The sequence below is a fragment of the Salminus brasiliensis genome, chromosome 19 (genome assembly GCF_030463535.1).
Source record: "Salminus brasiliensis chromosome 19, fSalBra1.hap2, whole genome shotgun sequence".
In the NCBI taxonomy this organism is placed as follows: Eukaryota; Metazoa; Chordata; class Actinopteri; order Characiformes; family Bryconidae; genus Salminus; species Salminus brasiliensis.
Genome location: NC_132896.1, coordinates 2695271 through 2713759, shown reverse-complemented (window position 1 = coordinate 2713759; position 18489 = coordinate 2695271). Strand labels below are relative to the sequence as shown.

The window sequence follows — 18489 nt, the reverse complement described above, 5'->3', positions numbered from 1 at the left end:
TGGTGTAACAGTGTGTGGAGTGTGTTAGGGGTCAGTGGTGTAACAGTGTGAGGAGTGTGTTAGGGATCAGTGGTGTAACAGTGTGAGGAGTGTCTTAGGGATCAGTGGTGTAACAGTGTGTGGAGTGTGTTAGGGGTCAGTGGTGTAACAGTGTGAGGAGTGTCTTAGGGATCAGTGGTGTAACAGTGTGTGGAGTGTCTTAGGGGTCAGTGGTGTAACAGTGTGTGGAGTGTGTTAGGGGTCAGTGGTGTAACAGTGTGTGGAGTGTGTTAGTTAGGGGTCAGTGGTGTAACAGTGTGAGGAGTGTGTTAGGGATCAGTGGTGTAACAGTGTGAGGAGTGTGTTAGGGGTCAGTGGTGTAACAGTGTGAGGAGTGTGTTAGGGATCAGTGGTGTAACAGTGTGAGGAGTGTGTTAGGGATCAGTGGTGTAACAGTGTGAGGAGTGTCTTAGGGATCAGTGGTGTAACAGTGTGAGGAGTGTGTTAGGGGTCAGTGGTGTAACAGTGTGAGGAGTGTGTTAGGGGTCAGTGGTGTAACAGTGTGTGGAGTGTGTTAGGGGTCAGTGGTGTAACAGTGTGAGGAGTGTCTTAGGGGTCAGTGGTGTAACAGTGTGCAGAGTGTGTTAGGGATCAGTGGTGTAACAGTGTGCAGAGTGTGTTTGGGGTCTTCTCAGGGTAAACGAAGCCCACCCAGCCTACATGACACAACTTAAGCCTGTGGTAGACCTGTAGAGCGTGCCTTCTTTAGTATTATGCATGTAGGCCACCAGCCACAGGCCTCTGCACCAGATTCCTTTTGCAGTGTATGTTGGTGTGTATGAGTGTGTGTGCAGAGGTGTGTAGAGACGCCTAGCCTCCTACACCTCCATTCACTCTGCTTTCCTGTTCTCCAGTTCTCCAGTCTGTCAGCGAGGAGAGTTCTCCTCAGCTCCACTTCAGTCATCAATACTCTATATGGACAAAAGTATTGGGACATCTGCTCATCAATCACTGTTTCTTCTGAAATCAAAGGTATTAAAAGAGCTGATCCTGCTTTTGTTGGAGTAACTGTCTCTACTGTACAGAGAAGGACAAGAGCAGGAGCATTGCTGTGAGGATTTGATTGCATTCAGAGACAAGAATGCTAGCAAAGTCAGGAGCACCAACACCATCATTCCAGAGAACACACTTCGTCCACTGCTCCACCACTCAGTGCTGCTGAGGGGCTTTACACCCCTCTATAGCCCACGCCTGGCATTATTAGGCAGCATGGTGCCAACAGGTTCATGTTTGTTGATCTGCTCCAAAGAGTCCAGTTCCTCTCCACAGGCACTAACCAGCCGTGTCAACAATGACTGCTACTTAAAATAGGGGTGTCCACAAACTTTTGGACGACTTACTTTTATTAGCACCACATTTCGCCTAATTCATATTTCATATTTTTTTCAGTTGCGCTTTTATGATCACGTAATTTTAGATCAGTTTATCTGTGAAACTATGTGACGTCTTTTATTTATTAACATCCCAGTTTATCATCTCAGCATAAGCACAGATGCCACAGAAAGCTGCACGACTCCGAGCCGATCCGGCTTTTTCAGTTCCGATATGATACATAAACTTTGCATATCCGTCGATACCCGATACAAGTCCGATACCATTGCTGAAAGGTCTCCCACAGGGTGATATGCACGGTTTATTAATTCAGCAATGGTATCGGACTTGTATCGGGTATTGACAGATATGCAAAGTTTATGTATCGCATCGGTATCGAAACTGAAAAAGTCATATCGGTGCATCCCTACAGCTCCCTACCAGAGCTTCTGCTCTTTAATTAAGGAAGACGGAGAGGCCGTCCCTCATTACTGACGATGACTTAAGACATCAGGATTGACCTTAACATTACTTTATATAATATAACAAATTAACACAGATAGAAATGTACTAAACTGCCATTTGTCATTGATTTATTTACACATTTAGTGCCGTCTCACACCAACAAATTAAAGTGAAAGGATGGGTTCCATGGATCGGCCTAATTGTCTGATACCCGATCCAGCTTATTTTGTTAATATCGTGACCGATTTCCCATCCTAATATCGGATCGGTGCATCCCTGGCGAGCTGTAGATGAGTCACCTCTGCAGGAGTGGACTGGGAAAGAGGAGTCATCACAGCGCTCTGCTCACAGTTCAGTCAGTGTTTGTTTGTTTATTTATAGAATGTTATTCAAACAGTGATGATCCGAATGTGCTAATGTACAGTAGTTGTACCACATGTGTGAGTGTGTCTCAACACTGTCACACTGCCACACATAGCCTCGAATCAGCAGCTATACCGGTGCCTTTAATGAAGTCATTGTAAAAAGACTTTAGTAATTTTCGAGCATTTCTATTGGTCCATTCATCCTGAAATTCTGAAACAATGTAAAGAACAACGGCCAGATTCACAATTATGGACAAAAGTGAAAAAGAAGGTTTTGTTTTGTTCCGACGGCAGCAATATATATGTACACCAAATGGACAAAAGTATTGGGACACCTGCTTATTCATTGTTTCTTTCTTCTGGAGCTCCGAATGGCTCAGTGGTCTAATGCGCTACCGCTATAACAGTGTGGATCATGAGTTTGAATCCCAATCCAGTCTAAGAGAGCACAAGAGAGTCTCTGGATGGGAAGATGGAGCTTTCTTCCTTCATGTGATGTAGGTCAGCACAGGCATCTGTTCACATGTGTTAAGTCCTTACCATCCTAGGGGCATTTCTAGTGCTGGGGGGGGGGGGGGGGCTACGAACGGGTGGGTTAATTAGCAGTACCAAACTGGGAGTGAGTTTAGGATATTGGATGATGATGATGATCACCACCATCCCACCTCATCACCCCCAACTCATCATTCCAAAAGTATATAAGTAATATATATATATATATATACGCCTGGCATTAGTTGGCTTGGTGCCAATAGGCTCATCTAGTTTATCTGCTCCTGAGAGTCCTAAGAGTCCTCCACAGGGACTAGACAAGCTATGTGCTTACATTTGCATATCTGTATGCAATGGCTGCAACCTCAAGCAGCTTAATGCATTTATTATTATACGGGGTGTCCACAAACTTTTGGACATATAGGATATCTTCATCACACCCTGACGTTGTGTCGAGGCAAGCGTGTGAACTTGGTGTGTTTATGTGTATGTGACCTGAATGCTGGTGTGCAATGTGTGAACAGGAGGCGTGCTCATCACCCCCTTTTCCCTCGTGCACGCTTGTGTGTGTGTGTGTGTGTGCGTGTGTGTGGGTTGTCCGCACAGCTGCAAAGCCTCTGTGCGCTGTTTTGGTGTGTTCTTCCTTTTCCTGTGCTCAGTGCACTCACTCTTTTAGCAGAGCTGCACTGACGCTCTACGAAAATCCGCCTGAACACACAAAAAGAGGGTCAGTTCCCCGTGCTCCCGCAGACAGGACAGCCCGCCAGGCCAGATTACACAGCTGGGATGGGTAAAGCTCTTCTGCCGAATGATATTATTCACCCGCAGCTTTGTGTGTGTGTGTGTGCATGGAGGGAGACAGCTACTGTAAGAAAAGCTTTAAACTGTGTTGATTTTCTTTATGTCTTCTTCGTAGTCATGGCCTGTATGTTCAGTATGCATGCATGTGCTGTTAGTGTGTGTGTATGTGTGTGTGTGTGTGTGTGTGTATGTGTGTGTGTCATTCATTACTCAACACACTGCCTTCTCCGGCATCACTCGGAGGGATTACAGTGGTTGGCAGGATCGGACAAGGCAGACGGACATTTGGGTGGGAGGTGTTATTGTTATTGTCTGTTCACCCGGCCCTCATCCCTCCATCTGCCCCTGTACGAAGGTCAGGTGTCAGGCAGGAATGATGGGATCACTGGTGGATGGATGGACGCATAATCCTGAACCTTTTCACTTCTGGCGCAGTTAATCATGCTGGAAATGTGGCAACAAACAGTTTAACCTGTTTTAACCAGCTTTAAAAATGCACTGGTTTAAATGCTGCAGTGCAAAAGGCACACACGGTACGGGCAAAAGTATTGGGACACCTGCTCATTCATTGCTTCTTCTGAAATCAAGGATATTAAAAAAGAGCTTATCCTGCTTTTGTTGCCGTAAGAACTCATCTTAAAAGTACTGGATGGAGCTCCACCACCTCCATCATTCCAGAGAACACAGTTCCTCCACTGCTCCACAGCTCGATGCTGCTGGGGGGGTGTTTTAGACCCCTCTATAGCCCACGCATGGCATTAGTAGGCAGCATGGTGCCAACAGGTCCATCCTGTTTACCTGCTCCAGAGAGTCCTATTCTATTGGCAGTTCTTCTCTGCAGGGACTGTTTATGTGCTTTTGTACATGCGTATCAATAATGGGTGCATTGTAAAGTAGCTGAAGGGGTGTCCACAAACATTTGGACACAGTGTAGAAATAGTTCAAGAGCAGTTCATCTGAAGAACAGGACTTGAATATCAATGGCATGAAGTGTGTGTGTGTGTGTGTGTGTGTGTGTGTGTGTCAAGGCTACATCAGAATATCTCCAGGTGCATTTTAATTGCAGGCCTTAATCAGGGAGAGGATTTCCATTCCAGAAGATTCAGAGTCAAATTGATCGGATCCATAGAGCCCCTTAATTAGACACTATAGCATTCAGTCAGGTGTGTGAGAACAGGTGGAGGTCTGTAGTTTGTTAGGATTTCAGTTGACTCTAGCTGCCTCTGACCATACAGGAGCACTGTGTAGATCTAGAACTCCAGACTGTAGTCCTCTGCATATTAGCCTCCTTTCACCCTGTTCATTCTTCAATGGTCAGGACCCCATAGGACTGACCACCACAGTGCAGGTAGTAATATTTGGGTGGTGGGTCATTCTCAGCACTGCAGTGACACTGACTGACATGATGGTGGTGGTGCTGGAGAGTGTGTTAGTAGTGTGTGTTGGGCTGCTGGTACGAGTAGTGGATCAGATGCAGCAGTGCTGCTGGAGTGCTTAAACACCTCAGTGTCACTGCTGGACTGAGAACCGTCCACCAACCAGGAATATCCAGCCAACAGCAGCATCCTGTGGGCGGCATCCTGTACTTTAATCTACACCTAAATTTAGCTTCAACCTACACCTTAACATACACCCTAATCTACATCTAAATGTAGCCTTAACCCAACCTAAACCTACACCTTAATCTACACCTACAGCAAATTTAACCTAACCTTAACCTACACTTTAATCTACACCCAAATCTAATCTTAACCTAACACTTAATCTACACCTTAACCTACACCTAACCAACACCTTAATCCACATCTAAACCTAATCCTAACCAACACCTTAACCTACACCTTTACTTTAATCTACACCTAAATTTAGCTTCAACCTACACCTTAACCACCACCTTAATTTACATTTAAATGTAGCCTTAACCCAACCTTAACCTACACCCTAATCTACACCTACAGCAAATTTTACCTAACACTAAATCTACACCTTAATCTACATCTATTCAAACCTAAGCTAAAACAGAAGGACGTCATAAGTGCTTTGAGTAGATGAGAAGCTTTGTTTGAAGTTTTGCTTGAAGTTTAGCTAAGTGTGTGTAGTGGTCAGAACACAGGGGCTTTTGTAATCACTACTGAGACTGATTGATTTGTTGTCTGAGAAGCTATTGATCAAGCACAGAAGCACCACACACACATACATGCACCCAAACACACACATGCTAATCAGTAAAAGCCGGCTGCTGAAGAACCTCTGCAGCACAAAACTCTCCTTGATTCTCTGAGCTCCGTGAGAAGCTGATTTTATGCATTACTCACCATGATTTCCACGAACGCTTGGGTTCGAACTAGTTTTCCCGTTTTCGCTGATTGCAGATGCTCCTCGCTTTCAGCTGACTCCCTCTCTCTCTTTTTTCTTTCTGGTTACCTGCAGGTTCCACACTAATGATGTTGATGATGGTGATGAAGGCGCTGGCAGTTTAACAGCCTTTTGCAGCTGATGAATGTAGAACATCTCAAGACCCTGGGAGCCTCTGAGCCGACAAGATGACCAGATTCTCCGGAAGGTTGTAGACCTGCAGTCCTCCAGCAGGGGCCCTCGCTGGGGAGGGAAGAAGGGTTCAACAGAAGCCTCAAACCGAGATAAACTCTGACAGTATCAGTAGACCGCAGCCACGGAACCATGTAGAACCTCCTTCTCTTCTTAAGGGGTGTGGGTTGGCTTTTCTAGCTTCTTTTTAAACGTCAGTTTTTACATTTTCTATCACTTTCTTCACTAGTTCGAGTTAAGTCTTGGACCAGACTGCGAGAGACGGAAATGGTCCTGCACACCTCCCCCTACCCGAGTGCCTTCCTCAGCTTCCTCAGCAGCCTGTCCTGGGCCTTGGTGTTCCCCTGCTATTGGATGCTGGACAGGCTCCTGGCCTCCTGTGTTGCCACCTCGCTGGAAAAGCGGAGGCGTTCGCAGGACCCTTGCTCTTTCCTGGCTCTGGGGGTGCTGATCTCTACACCGCTATACCTGGTACTGCTGCTGGCCTCGTTACCCTTCGCCTTGCTAGGCTTTCTGCTTTGGGCACCCTTGCAGGCCTCCAGGCACCCATACATCTATTCATACCGCAAACCAGACGCCCACCGGGCCGAACAGGGGCCGTCCACTACTACAGGGTCCAGCGAATGGCGCCCTCAAGGCCGCAGCTTCTGCTTTGGCAGTGCCAACGTGTGCCTGCTGCCAGACTCTCTGGCTCGGTTCAATAACCTGGCGGATACGCAGCGCAGGGCACGGGAGGTGGGCAAGCGGATCCGCAACGGAGCCAGTCGCCCACAGATCAAGATCTACATCGATTCGCCCACCAACACCTCGATCAGCGCCGCATCCTTCTGCAGCCTGGCCACACAAGGCTTCCGACGTACATCCTCGCTAGACCACCGCCCAGAGCCGACGACTGGCAGCGACGGGGACAGTGAGCCTGTGTCCGAGTGTCCTGTGCATCCTTCCGGAGGATCGAGCTCAGACTGCCCAATCCATAATGGCCAGAATAGTTCCGACTGTCCCATCCATTCTTCTTCAGGAGGGACAAACTCAGTCTGCCCGGTCCATAACAGCCAGAACACTGCCGAGTGTCCCCTGCACTCCAGCCTCGAGGAATCATCTTCGGACTGCCCGGTTCACCAGTCTGGAGACCTTCAAGGATCCGGAGAATGTCCGGTCCATTCCACGACAGCGGTTCCGAGCTCAGACGACTGTCCAGTGCATCCTTCCTCAGTGCAGATCAGCATCACCTCCCCTGAACCGGAGACAGCCGAGACCAGAAACCATCGCCCCAGCGAAGGAGACACTGGAAGCCTTCACAGTCGCACTGCCTCCCGAGAATCCTTGACCCGTTTCCATGGCGCAACAGATGGTGGTGGCATCTCTTCCAACAACACGCTCTCGCAGCACCGCGCATCTGTCTTCAAGCGGCCCACGGGTCGCAAGCGCCGCCACGGAGACGACGGCTTCGACCATGAAATCTCTGCCTTCTTCCCTGCCAACCTGGACTTCCTTTGCCTGCAGGAAGTGTTTGATCGGAGGGCGTCGGAGCGGCTCTGCCGGCAGCTGCACCGCTACTTCCCTTACGTGCTCAGCGACGTGGGCCGCTACGGCTGGAAGGGCTGCTGCTCGCGGTTCAAGTTCCTCAACAGCGGCTTGCTCCTGGCCAGCCGCTACCCCATCCTAGATGCACACTATGAATGCTATCCCAATGGCCGTGCAGAGGACGCCCTCGCATCCAAGGGAGCTCTATACGCCAAGGTGAGCAGCTTCAAACATTCACATTACACCTGTTCCAGGTGGGCGTGGTCTCTGAGTACATGCGTTAATACTGGGACCAAATGGGCCCTATTGTTACACATTGCCCACCCTAATCTTGCATGGGTCCCATCCAGGCCCCGTGTGCAGTTTACAGCCCTTGCTTATACCCTCCTATTCCCATCACTGACCCTGGTGGGCATCCAAGTGTGGGGCCAACATGGAACTACCCATACAGGCCTTTTAGGTGTGGGGCCTGTAGCGATTGCAGTGCAATAAGCGAACCTGCATCAGGATACAGTCCAGATATTAGGCATGTAATGTGACCAGGTGTAATGTTTTTAAGCATACAGTGGAATATGAGTAGATACAATTATGCTAATATGCTCATGTTGTGATTGATCACAGGGTTCGAATAATCAGTAGGACGCTAGAAAGCTGAACAAAATTCAAGGCAGTTTAAATGTGTGGGAAAATTAATGCTAGAAGACTCTAAGACGACAGATGTGGCTGAATAACACTGACGATTGCATTATAATAAAATTAGCATACAGAATTCATCATATTTCTAGTGAAGATCAACAAATCTCAAGACGGACAACACAAAAAATATATAAAAATAAATAAATACAGAATATTATTTATAATATTATCATTTCTTTCCCTTCTTTTAGCAAAACATCCACAATTACTTGACAGACAGTTAGCAATATTTCAATACAGTATATAGTACAGTACATAATTTATATATATATATATATATATATATACTGTATATATTGAAATTGTAGATGTTTTGCTCAAAACTTTTAAGATGTTTGTCTAAAAAAATGGAAAGAAATGATAATATTATAAATTATATTCAATATTTATTTAATGCAATTAATATTTTGTGTTGTCTGTCTTGACATTTGTTGATCTCCACTAGAAATATGATGAATTCTGTATGCTAATTTTATTATAATGCAATCGTCAGTGTCATTCGGACACCTCTGTCATTTTACAGCTGAATAATATGGCTCAGCATGTCGGGCCACACTATAATTTCTAGGTACAGGGCAAGGCAGTGGACAGTAGGCAGTGGTTTAGTGGTTAGGGCTCTGGATTATTGATCACAGGGTTGTGAGTTCAATACCCATATGGGCCTATGAGCAAGGCCCTTAATCCATCTGGCCGAGCCAACCCAGTCTGGCTCCATAAGCTGGGATATGTGAAGAGAAGTGATTTATTGTACTAGGCAGATTATCATAAATACCAAGCAGAGTCAATCTGAGCTGAACCAAAGGACTGAACTTGTACAGCACAGTATCTTCCATATCGGTTCTGATCCCCCTGAAGCCCTGTTCCACAAGATGTTCTGAGGTCCTGAGAGATGGGACTGTTGGGCGGGAATCTAGTAACTGTGAAAAGTGAGGGGTGTGGTGAGGGCCAAGCTTTAGAGCTTCATTTGTGATTAACCATTATATTTCTACAGTACACTATATGGACAAAAGTATTGGGACTCTTTATACCCCTTTATATGTCACACCTGGCATTAGGCAGCATGGTGCCGATAGGTCCATGATGTCGATCTGCTCCAGAGAGTCCTATTCTATTGGCTGAAGCTTGGTGTGTGTGCTTTTGCACATCATTGTCAGCAAAGGGTGCAAATTAAAGCAGCTAAATGCATTCATGAAAAGGGATGTCCAAAAATATTTGGACATATAGTGTATGTGTTTGTTCACCCACTAATGTACAATATTACCAGCTATTCCGAATAAGGAATCTTTGATTTGTTGTAAGGATGATTCAGTAATTTCCCATGATTGATAAACATCACAGTCTGAGTCAGAGCATAAATGCAGCTCCCCTGCGTTGAGCGGAAGCTCGTTTTTTTCACAGTGGTCTTTCCTGTCCTTTGCTAGTCTGTGTTTTGTGGCGTGGTTAGGCTGGTTTGCTGTGCACATCGACAGCAGTTGTGCTCCACTTCTGAACCTCCTTCCTGCCTCTCTGCCTTTTAAATCTCATGCAAACCTATGCAAACGATGAGAGGATTAATGTGACAAAAGCAGCCTCAGGGATTATCCCGGCCACTCCAGAATGACCGGCGTCGCCCGGCATCGCCCGGCATTGCCCGGCACTGCTGTCACTGTATCTCTCATTCTCTGTTTGTTTTTATTCACACCTCTGTACCTCCGAGTGGAGCTAAACAAAGCTTTATAAAGCTAAATAGAGCACCAGCATCACATACAAGAATGGACAAAAGTTTGTGGACACCTGCTCGTACAGTGTTTCTTCTGAAAAACTTCCAATTTTTTTTGGCCCACTTTGTTGCAGCAACTCCCTCTACTCTTTTAAGAAGGCTAAGTTTAAGTTAGAACATTGCTGTGAGGATTTGATTGCACTCAGCCACAGTAAGGTTTGGTACTGATGTTAGATGATTAGTTCTGCCACTCCAGCTCATCCCAAAGCTACTGACTGGATGGAGATCCACTGTTTCACAGCACAAGGCTGGAAGGGGTTATACCATAAGGATTATGATAAGGATTATGGGATGTCCCCAGTATGCAGTATGTGGTCAGTATCTACTAAAAGTGCTCCAAGGAAGGCTGACCGCTGAATCTGCGTCAGAGCCTTGAGTCTTGATGCCAGATACCACAGCAGGGCACCTTGGACCGAGGTCTTGCGGAGGGGCCCGACAGGGGACCTACACAATATATAAAGTTATGGCTGATCGATATGCAGAAGATTCTACAAGTGTGTCCTGAAAGGGTTAAATTGGGACAGGGGTTGGTCAGGTTTGACTCTGGCTAAGTGCTTTCTGCGTACACACGCTGAATAATTTATAACCGCAGGCTTTGTAGCCCGGAGGGTCTTTTTGAAGTGCCTGATCCGTAATTCCCAAAGAGACACGGACGCCCATGCTTTCTGGGGTTGTTTCACGTCCCTGGAGGGAAGCTGTGGAGGAGTTAGGGTGGGTTTGACACCTTTGGGGTGTGTTAATGTGTGCATGGTTGGCTCTTTAGAGAGAGATGGAGGGATCATGTTAAGTGTGTGTGTATGTGAGTGAGAGTGAGAGAGTGGGAGCGCGAGAGAGAGCGTGCGAGAGAGAGAGATGTAGGGGTCATATTCATCCCTGAATTGGCAGTAAGGCCTCAGGCCCAGTTTCAGCAACTGCTGTTGCCACTGACTGCGTGACAAGTCTGCATATGTGTGTGTGTGTGTGTGTGTGTGTGTGTGTGTGTGTCATAGCTGATAGACACTAAATACTGTTTGTGGAGCAACAGTGTGCCAGTCGCTGACAACGCTCCCACCATAAACACACACACACACACACACACACACACACACACACACACACACACAGAGTGCTACAGTCAAGTCTGGCAATTGATTGACAGCTGTCTGTCTGCTTCCCTGTTCAGTGTCTCTATGGTATCTAATAATACACACAGTATGAGAGAGGGCACGAACTACACACCTGCAGACTGTACATACCCCATATAGACAAAAGTATTGGGACGCCTGCTCATTTATTAGTTTCTTTTGAAATTAAGAGCTTGATCCTGCGTTTGTTGGAGTAACTCTCTACTGTCCAGAGAAGAAGACTTTCTACTAGAGTTTGGAGCAGGAGCATTGCTGTGAGGATTTGATTGCATGCAGCGACAAGAGTGTTAATGAGGTCAGGATGTTGGATGATGATCAGCACCTGAAGGACTGGGTGGAGCTCCATCACCATCATTCCAGAGAACACAGCTCTTCCACTGCTCCACAGCTCCTTAATGCTGGGGGGCTTTACACCCCTCTATAAGCCCACGCCTGGCATGTGAGTGTCTGTGTCAGTGCAATGCGTGCAACACTGAATGCATTCATTAGAAGGGGTGTCCACAAACATATAGTTGGTTGTTTTCTAGGGGAACATTAGAATTGCATGAGAAATGGAAAGTGCAAAGTGAGAGCGTGAGACTGTCCTGCTCCCTTAGCTGGAATACTGGCGCCCCCATCTCCCTCCTCCCCTCATGTACCCCCAGCGTAGCAGCGCGGTAAAGCGGGAGTCCGGACGGCCGGTACTGGATAAAGATTCGGCAGGCTGGCGGGATCGAGCGTGAGGCGAGGAGAGAGGAATCAGGGTGGGGTGGGGTGGGGAGATGGAGAGAGATGAAGGGAGGGGTGGAGGGAGGGAGGGGTGTGTACAGAGTGAGAATATTAATTAAAACAGTTTCCCGTAGGAGAGAGAGAGAGAGAGAGAGAGACAGAGAGAGAGAGAGAGAGAGAGAGAGAGAGAGAGAGAGCACCTCTCTAATTAAAGCTTCCAGAGCGCGCTCTTATCCCACTTATTATTATTTAAAAGCTCTCTGTACTCTCAATGGGACCAGAGTCAGCGCGGGTTTGGGTGGGCTGGTTGTTTGTTTCCGAGGAGGATGTGTGTGTGTGTGTGTGTGTGTGTGTGTGTGTGTGTGTGTGTGAATGTGAGTGTATGAATGTCTCACTTTGTTTTGTGCATGTCTCTGCTGGGGTCCTGGTTCTGTTATGTATGAATGTGTATAAGTGTGTGTGTTTGTAGATGTGAGTGTCTGTCTAAGTATATATATATACACACACACACACACACACACACCCATATAGCATACAGGAGCACTGTGTAGATCTAGAACTCCAGACTGTAGTCCTCTGCATACTCTAATAGCCTCCTTTCACCCTGTTTATTCTTCAATGGTCAGGACCCCACAGGACTGACCACCCCAGAGCAGACTGTAGAATTTGGTGGGTGGTGGGTCATTCTCAGCACTGCACTGACACTGACTGACATGGTGGTGGAGAGTGTGTTAGTAGTGTGTGTTGCGCTGTTGGTACGAGTAGTGGATCAGACGCAACAGTGCTGCTGGAGTGCTTAAACACTGGGTCTGTCCACTCACTGTCCACTCCTACCTACACTGTTACAAAAATCGAGGAACTTTTCTGAAGGTTCCTCCACAGTCTCAAACTGAAGAACCTCCAAACGATTCTCAAGGATCTTATTCTTTTAGCTGGGTAGCTGCTCCACCTTCGTGATGTAGAGTCAGAGACTGACTCGAACCCCAGGCAGTCGAACCCCAGTCTCCCACAGGGTGTGGTAGCTCACTGGCAGGTAGTGGTGTTATTCATTGCACCACATAAAGCATTCAACAGTGGTCACAGGACGCTGTTGCCCACAGGAAGCAGCTGTTAGCTGGATATTCCTGGTTGGTGGATGGTTCTCAGTCCAGCAGTGACACTGAGGTGTTTAAGCACTCCAGCAGCACTGCTGCGTCTGATCCACTACTCGTACCAGCAGCCCAACACACACTACTAACACACTCTCCACCACCACCACCATCATGTCAGTCAGCGTCACTGCAGTGCTGAGAATGACCCACCACCCATACACCACCTACCTGTTGACCTGGTGCTCAGCCCTGTGGGGTCCTGACTATTGAAGAACAGGGTGAAAAGAGTCTGTTGTTAGAGATACAGATGGACACAGTGCTTTTATATGGTCAGGGGAGTTGATAGAATGGGCCTAGTTCATTGAGGTGGTCATAATATTCATAATTATATATATATATGGTGAAGAGAGGACGTTTGGAGTAAATGTAGATATTCCACTGGTTTAATGTCTGTGGTTGGTTGAGCAGGAGCGTGCGGTGTGTGCTCACAGTGAGGCCCCTGTGGCTCTTTAGCTTTCAGCTGGGTGGAAACATCATGGCAGGTGTAAATTACTGCTGTCTCGAGCTGCAGGTAAAAGCCTTCACTCCTCTGGACGTACTTACTTCCACAGGGTCTGAGGGGACTGTTTAGAAGTATATTAAGATAGTGTGTGTGCGTGTGTGTGAGTGTGTGTGTGTAGGACCGTGTGTGTATTTACAAATAAGCGATTATGTCAAGAGCACTAATTGGAATTCTCCGTGCTTGTGGGATCTGTTAGCAGGCTAAAGGTGGTGTGTATAAAGGGGCACTATCAGGCCCTTCAGTGGGTTCACACACACACACACACTCACACACTCACACACTCACATCAGTTCCTATGAAATCTCTTCCGCCTGTTGTCAGTCTCCAAGTACACACATCCACTCAAGCATGGGTAACTGCCTAAAATATTCATTCTCAAGGACACAAACAGAGAGAAGGAGAGGAGAGAGAGAGAGGGATAAATAGAAGGAGGGAAAGAGAGAGAGAGAGAGAGAGAGAGAGAGAAAGAGAGAGAGAGAGAGAGAGAGGGTAGAGTTTTGTTGAAGAGGGGAGGAGGTGAGGACTATGGCAGTGGTTCATTACTGTCCCTTAATGTAATTAACTCTACAAATCAGCGCAGACAAACAGCTCCATTTATTAGCCTCTCCACACTAAAATGTGGAGCTTGCACTTTATCCACTCGGGATAATTGGGCATTTGGGCCTTTTCGCTTTTTGGACTGAACTCAACGAGGGGGGAAACAACCTCTCAGCACTCTCAGAGTAAGAGCAGCAGAAAACATCCTGATCCAGGAGCAGAGATGGAGGAGGAACGCAGCAGCAGATTGAGGATGGATGGAAGTGGACTCCAACAAATGAGCTTGGACTGGGTGAGCAGGAGGAGAGGCCTGTAGAGAAGTCTGGGTTGTTGCTTTGGTGGGATAAAACAGCAGACTTCTCACTGTTTAAACGCAGGGCTGAGCACCGGGGGCTGCTTTCCCCTGCTTGAACTGACCACTACTAAACCTGGCAGTTGGGGATGCTTGAGTCCCTCCAGGACCGTGATTGCCCACCCCTGCTTTAAAACCTAAAGGCCTGGTTTATTGTTATAGCGTTCATTGAATCATTTAATGTAGGTATTGAATCATTTAGTGTACATACTGAATCATTTCGGGTAGGAATTGAATCATTTAGTGTACATACTTAATTTTTTTATTGGAGACACTGAATCATTTAGTGTACATAAGTAATTGTTTAGTGTAGGCACTGAATCGTTTAGTGTACATACTGAATTGTTTAGTGTAGGCACTGAATCATTTAGTGTACATACTAAATCATTTATTGGAGACACTGAATCATTTAGTGTACATACTGAATCATTTATTGTAGATACTGAATCATTTAGTGTACATACTGAATTGTTTAGTGTAGGCACTGAATCGTTTAGTGTACATACTAAATTGTTTAGTGTAGGCACTGAATTGTTTAGTGTACATACTGAATTGTTTAGTGTAGGTACTAAATTATTTAGTGTAGGCACTGAATCGTTTAGTGTACATACTGAATTGTTTAGTGTAGGTACTAAATTATTTATGTAGGCACTGAATCGTTTAGTGTACATGCTGAATTGTTTAGTGTAGGTACTAAATTATTTAGTGTACATACTGAATCATTTAGTGTACATACAGAATTGTTTAGTGTAAGCACTGAATCATTCAGTGTACATACTGAATTGTTTAGTGTAGGCACTGAATCGTTTAGTGTAGGCACTGAATCATTTAGTGTAGAGACCAAATCCTTAATTGTGGGTACAGAATAATTTAGTGTAGATACCAAATCCTTAATTGTAGGTACAGAATAATTTAGTGTACACACTCAATCATTTAGTGTAGATACGGAATCAATTAGTGTACATACTAAATAATTTAATGTACATGCTAAATTGTTTAGTGTAGGCACTGAATTGTTTAGTGTAGGCACTGAATCGTTTAGTGTAGGCACTGAATCGTTTAGTGTAGGTACTGAATTGTTTAGTATAGGTACTAAATCGTTTAGTGTAGGCACTGAATCGTTTAGTGTAGGCACTGAATCGTTTAGTGTAGGCACTAAATTGTTTAGTGTAGATACCAAATCATTAATTGTCGATACCAAATCATTTAGTGTAGGTACTGAATCATTTAGTGTATGCACTGAATCGATTATTATAGATAACCAACCAACAAATCATTGTACATACTGAATCATTTAGTTACTCATGCCTCTACTAGGGGCACCTGGTGACCGTTTACAGCAACACTGACTGACCATGTTATCCGTTTCACTTCTATACTGTCACAAACTAGGCCACGCACGGCTGCTGCAGCTTCCACACGTCCACAGAGCTGGTGTGTTTGATTCCCTCGATATTTAATACACACAGATTTAAAGCTGAGATGGCCAGACAGATTAAAAGCACTCCTGGGAAAAAAATGGATTTCCAATAAAGATTCACAACCGCCGGTGTAATTCAGTACACCAGGCTTAACCTGCTTTTCCATTCCCTCCGTATTTACCCACCATAGGACCTCGGAGAGCGCGCTGCTCTTTTCTGGGCCTGCTATGACAGCAATTTTGGGTGGCTGCTCTCTAGGAGTTGCAGCAGGGTCAATGGGTTAACCCTATCAGACCCTACCTAAAAGTTTGTGGACACCTGCTGGGAGTTGGTTTTCCCTTTACTGCAGTAACTGCCTCTCCTCATCTGGGAAGGCTTTACACTGGAGTGTTGGAACATTGCTGTGAGGTCAGTTTGATTGCATTCAGCCACATAAGAGCATCGGTGAGGTCAGGTACTGATGTTGAATAAATAGTTCTGCTACTCCAACTCAACATAAAGGTACTGGACGGTTCGCCAACCATCACCATTGCTCCACAGCTCAATGCTGGGGGGCTTTATATATACCCCTCTAGCCCATGCCTGGCATTATTGGGCAGCATGGTGCTCACGGATGCATCCTGTCCCATTGTCAGTGCTGTCAGTTGCAATGGGGCCTTACCCTAAACCCAATCAGATGTTCCACTTGCAGCACAAAGTTCTGGTGAATATTTAGAGCCTCGCTGCTCGTTTATTCTTTGATTGAGAGAGATCCAGATTTCTTTTTTGAAGCTAGAGATATTGGACTAATTAGCCAGCCCTAGATTGTCAATGTGGGCCGCTTCCTTCCTCATCATTATTTGTAGAAAACGCAGTGTGTCCTGCTGCCTGGTGCAGTGTGTACTCTATGGTTTTGTATGCAGACAGTTTTTCAATAGCCATCGTTGCTTTTGACAGTCTAGACACATTTCTGAAGTCATTTTTTAATTAATTTAATTAATTAATAGTTATTTCATTGTTGTTTACTGACTGATCCAGTGTGCAGGACTGTGTTTACACATATACATACATACATTAACTGAGGACCCACTAATATTAAGTTATAACACTTTATTTGATGTTAAAAATAAACATCAAATGACAAAAGTATTGGGACACCTGCTCATTCATTGTTTCTTCTGAAATCAAAAGAGTGGATCCTGCTTTTATTGGAGTAACTGTCTCTACTGTCCAAGGAAGAAGGCTTTGGAGGAGAATTGCTGTGAGGATTTGATTGCATGCAGCAACAAGAGTACATTAGTGAGGTCAGGATGTTGGATGATGATGATCACCACCCCACCTCATCATCCTCAACTCCCCAACTCTGGATGGATACTGGATGGAGCTCCACCATCCATCACACCAGAGAACACAGCTCCACCTTCTCCACCCCTCTAGCCCACACCATTGAGCAGTGGAAGAACTGTGTTCTCTGGAATTATGAAATGATGGATGCAATGAGCTCCATCCAATAGTTCTATGTTGAGTTGGAGTGGCAGGACTATTCATCCAAGAGTGTCCAGTGTCTTCCCCTGAAGCTCTGTCAGACTGAAGGCCCTGCTGAAGGTCTCTGGCTTCTGAACAGCTCAGGAGGGACGGAGTAGAAGAGAGGGTTGGGCTCTCGGGCTGCGGCTCTGTAATCTACCTTTAAAAAAACCTTCATTGGTCCAAATTACATCAGACTTCATACAGCCAAGCCCCATAAATCAGAGAGAGAGAGAGAGAAAGAGAGAGAGAGACAGAGAGAGAGAGAGAGAGAGAGAGAGAGAGAGAGAGAGAGAGACAGAGAGAGAGAGAGAGAGAGAGAGACAGAGAGAGATGTGGACACTGCTGTAGAGGATGCAGCTCCAGTAATGGCAGACTGCTCGTCCTGGTGAGGAGACTGAGGTAATGGCAGAGCCAGTAAGAGCCGCGCCCAATTTCAACAACATCTGAAAGAAATGCCTTTTTTCGGTGCTCTGTTCCGCTCTCCTGCTCTCCTGCTCTCCTGCTCTCACACCCCTCAGCAGAGCGGGATGAGTAAGTGATGATGAGACCAAACTGATGAGGAACGTTTGTCCTCTTGATGCTGTTTGGGCACCTCTGAGGCCCCGTCACTCAGAATCCAGCTTTAGTGTTTAGAGGAACAGAGAGAGCAATGACTCTGATGTCTCTCTTTATACCCCCTCTCTCTACCTATCTAACTCTTTATACATCCCCCTCTCTCTCTCTTTATACCCCACTCTCTCTCTCGCGCTCTCTCTCTTTAAACCCCCCCTCTCTCTACCTATCTAACTCTTTATACATCCCCCTCTCTCTCTCTTTATACCCCACTCTCTCTCTCGCGCTCTCTCTCTTTAAACCCCCCCTCTCTTTACCTATCTAACTCTTTATACACCCCCCTCTCTCTCTCTTTATACCCCACTCTCTCTCTTTAAACCCCCCCTCTCTACCTATCTATCTCTTTATACACCCCCCTCTCTCTCTCTCTCACTCTCTGTCTTTACTTCCCCCTCTCTACCTATCTCTGTATACTCTCTCGCTCTCTCTCTATTTAACCCCCCCCTCTCTACCTATCTCTTTATACACCCCTGTCTCCCTCTATCTTTATCTCTATATACCCCCCCTCTCTCTACATATCTATATCTCACTCTCTCTCTCTGTATACACCCCTCTCTCTCTCTCTCTCTCTCTCTCT

General features: G+C 46.1%; 1 protein-coding gene across 3 annotated transcripts in view; it reads left to right on the top strand.

Moving 5' to 3' along the window:
• smpd3 (sphingomyelin phosphodiesterase 3) overlaps window positions 1-18489 on the top strand; it is a 62948-nt gene that overhangs the window by 26843 nt on the left and 17616 nt on the right. Inside the window, exons 2-3 of one of the 3 annotated variants that reach the window (XM_072663306.1) lie at window positions 5904-6154; window positions 6250-7760. In XM_072663306.1, the coding sequence (XP_072519407.1) occupies window positions 6288-7760 (1473 nt within the window). In that variant the 5' untranslated portion in view covers window positions 5904-6154; window positions 6250-6287. Of the gene's footprint in view, window positions 1-3389; window positions 3463-5903; window positions 7761-18489 lie in introns of those variants that run through there. The other 2 variants (XM_072663305.1, XM_072663304.1) reach the window with 2 other exon arrangements.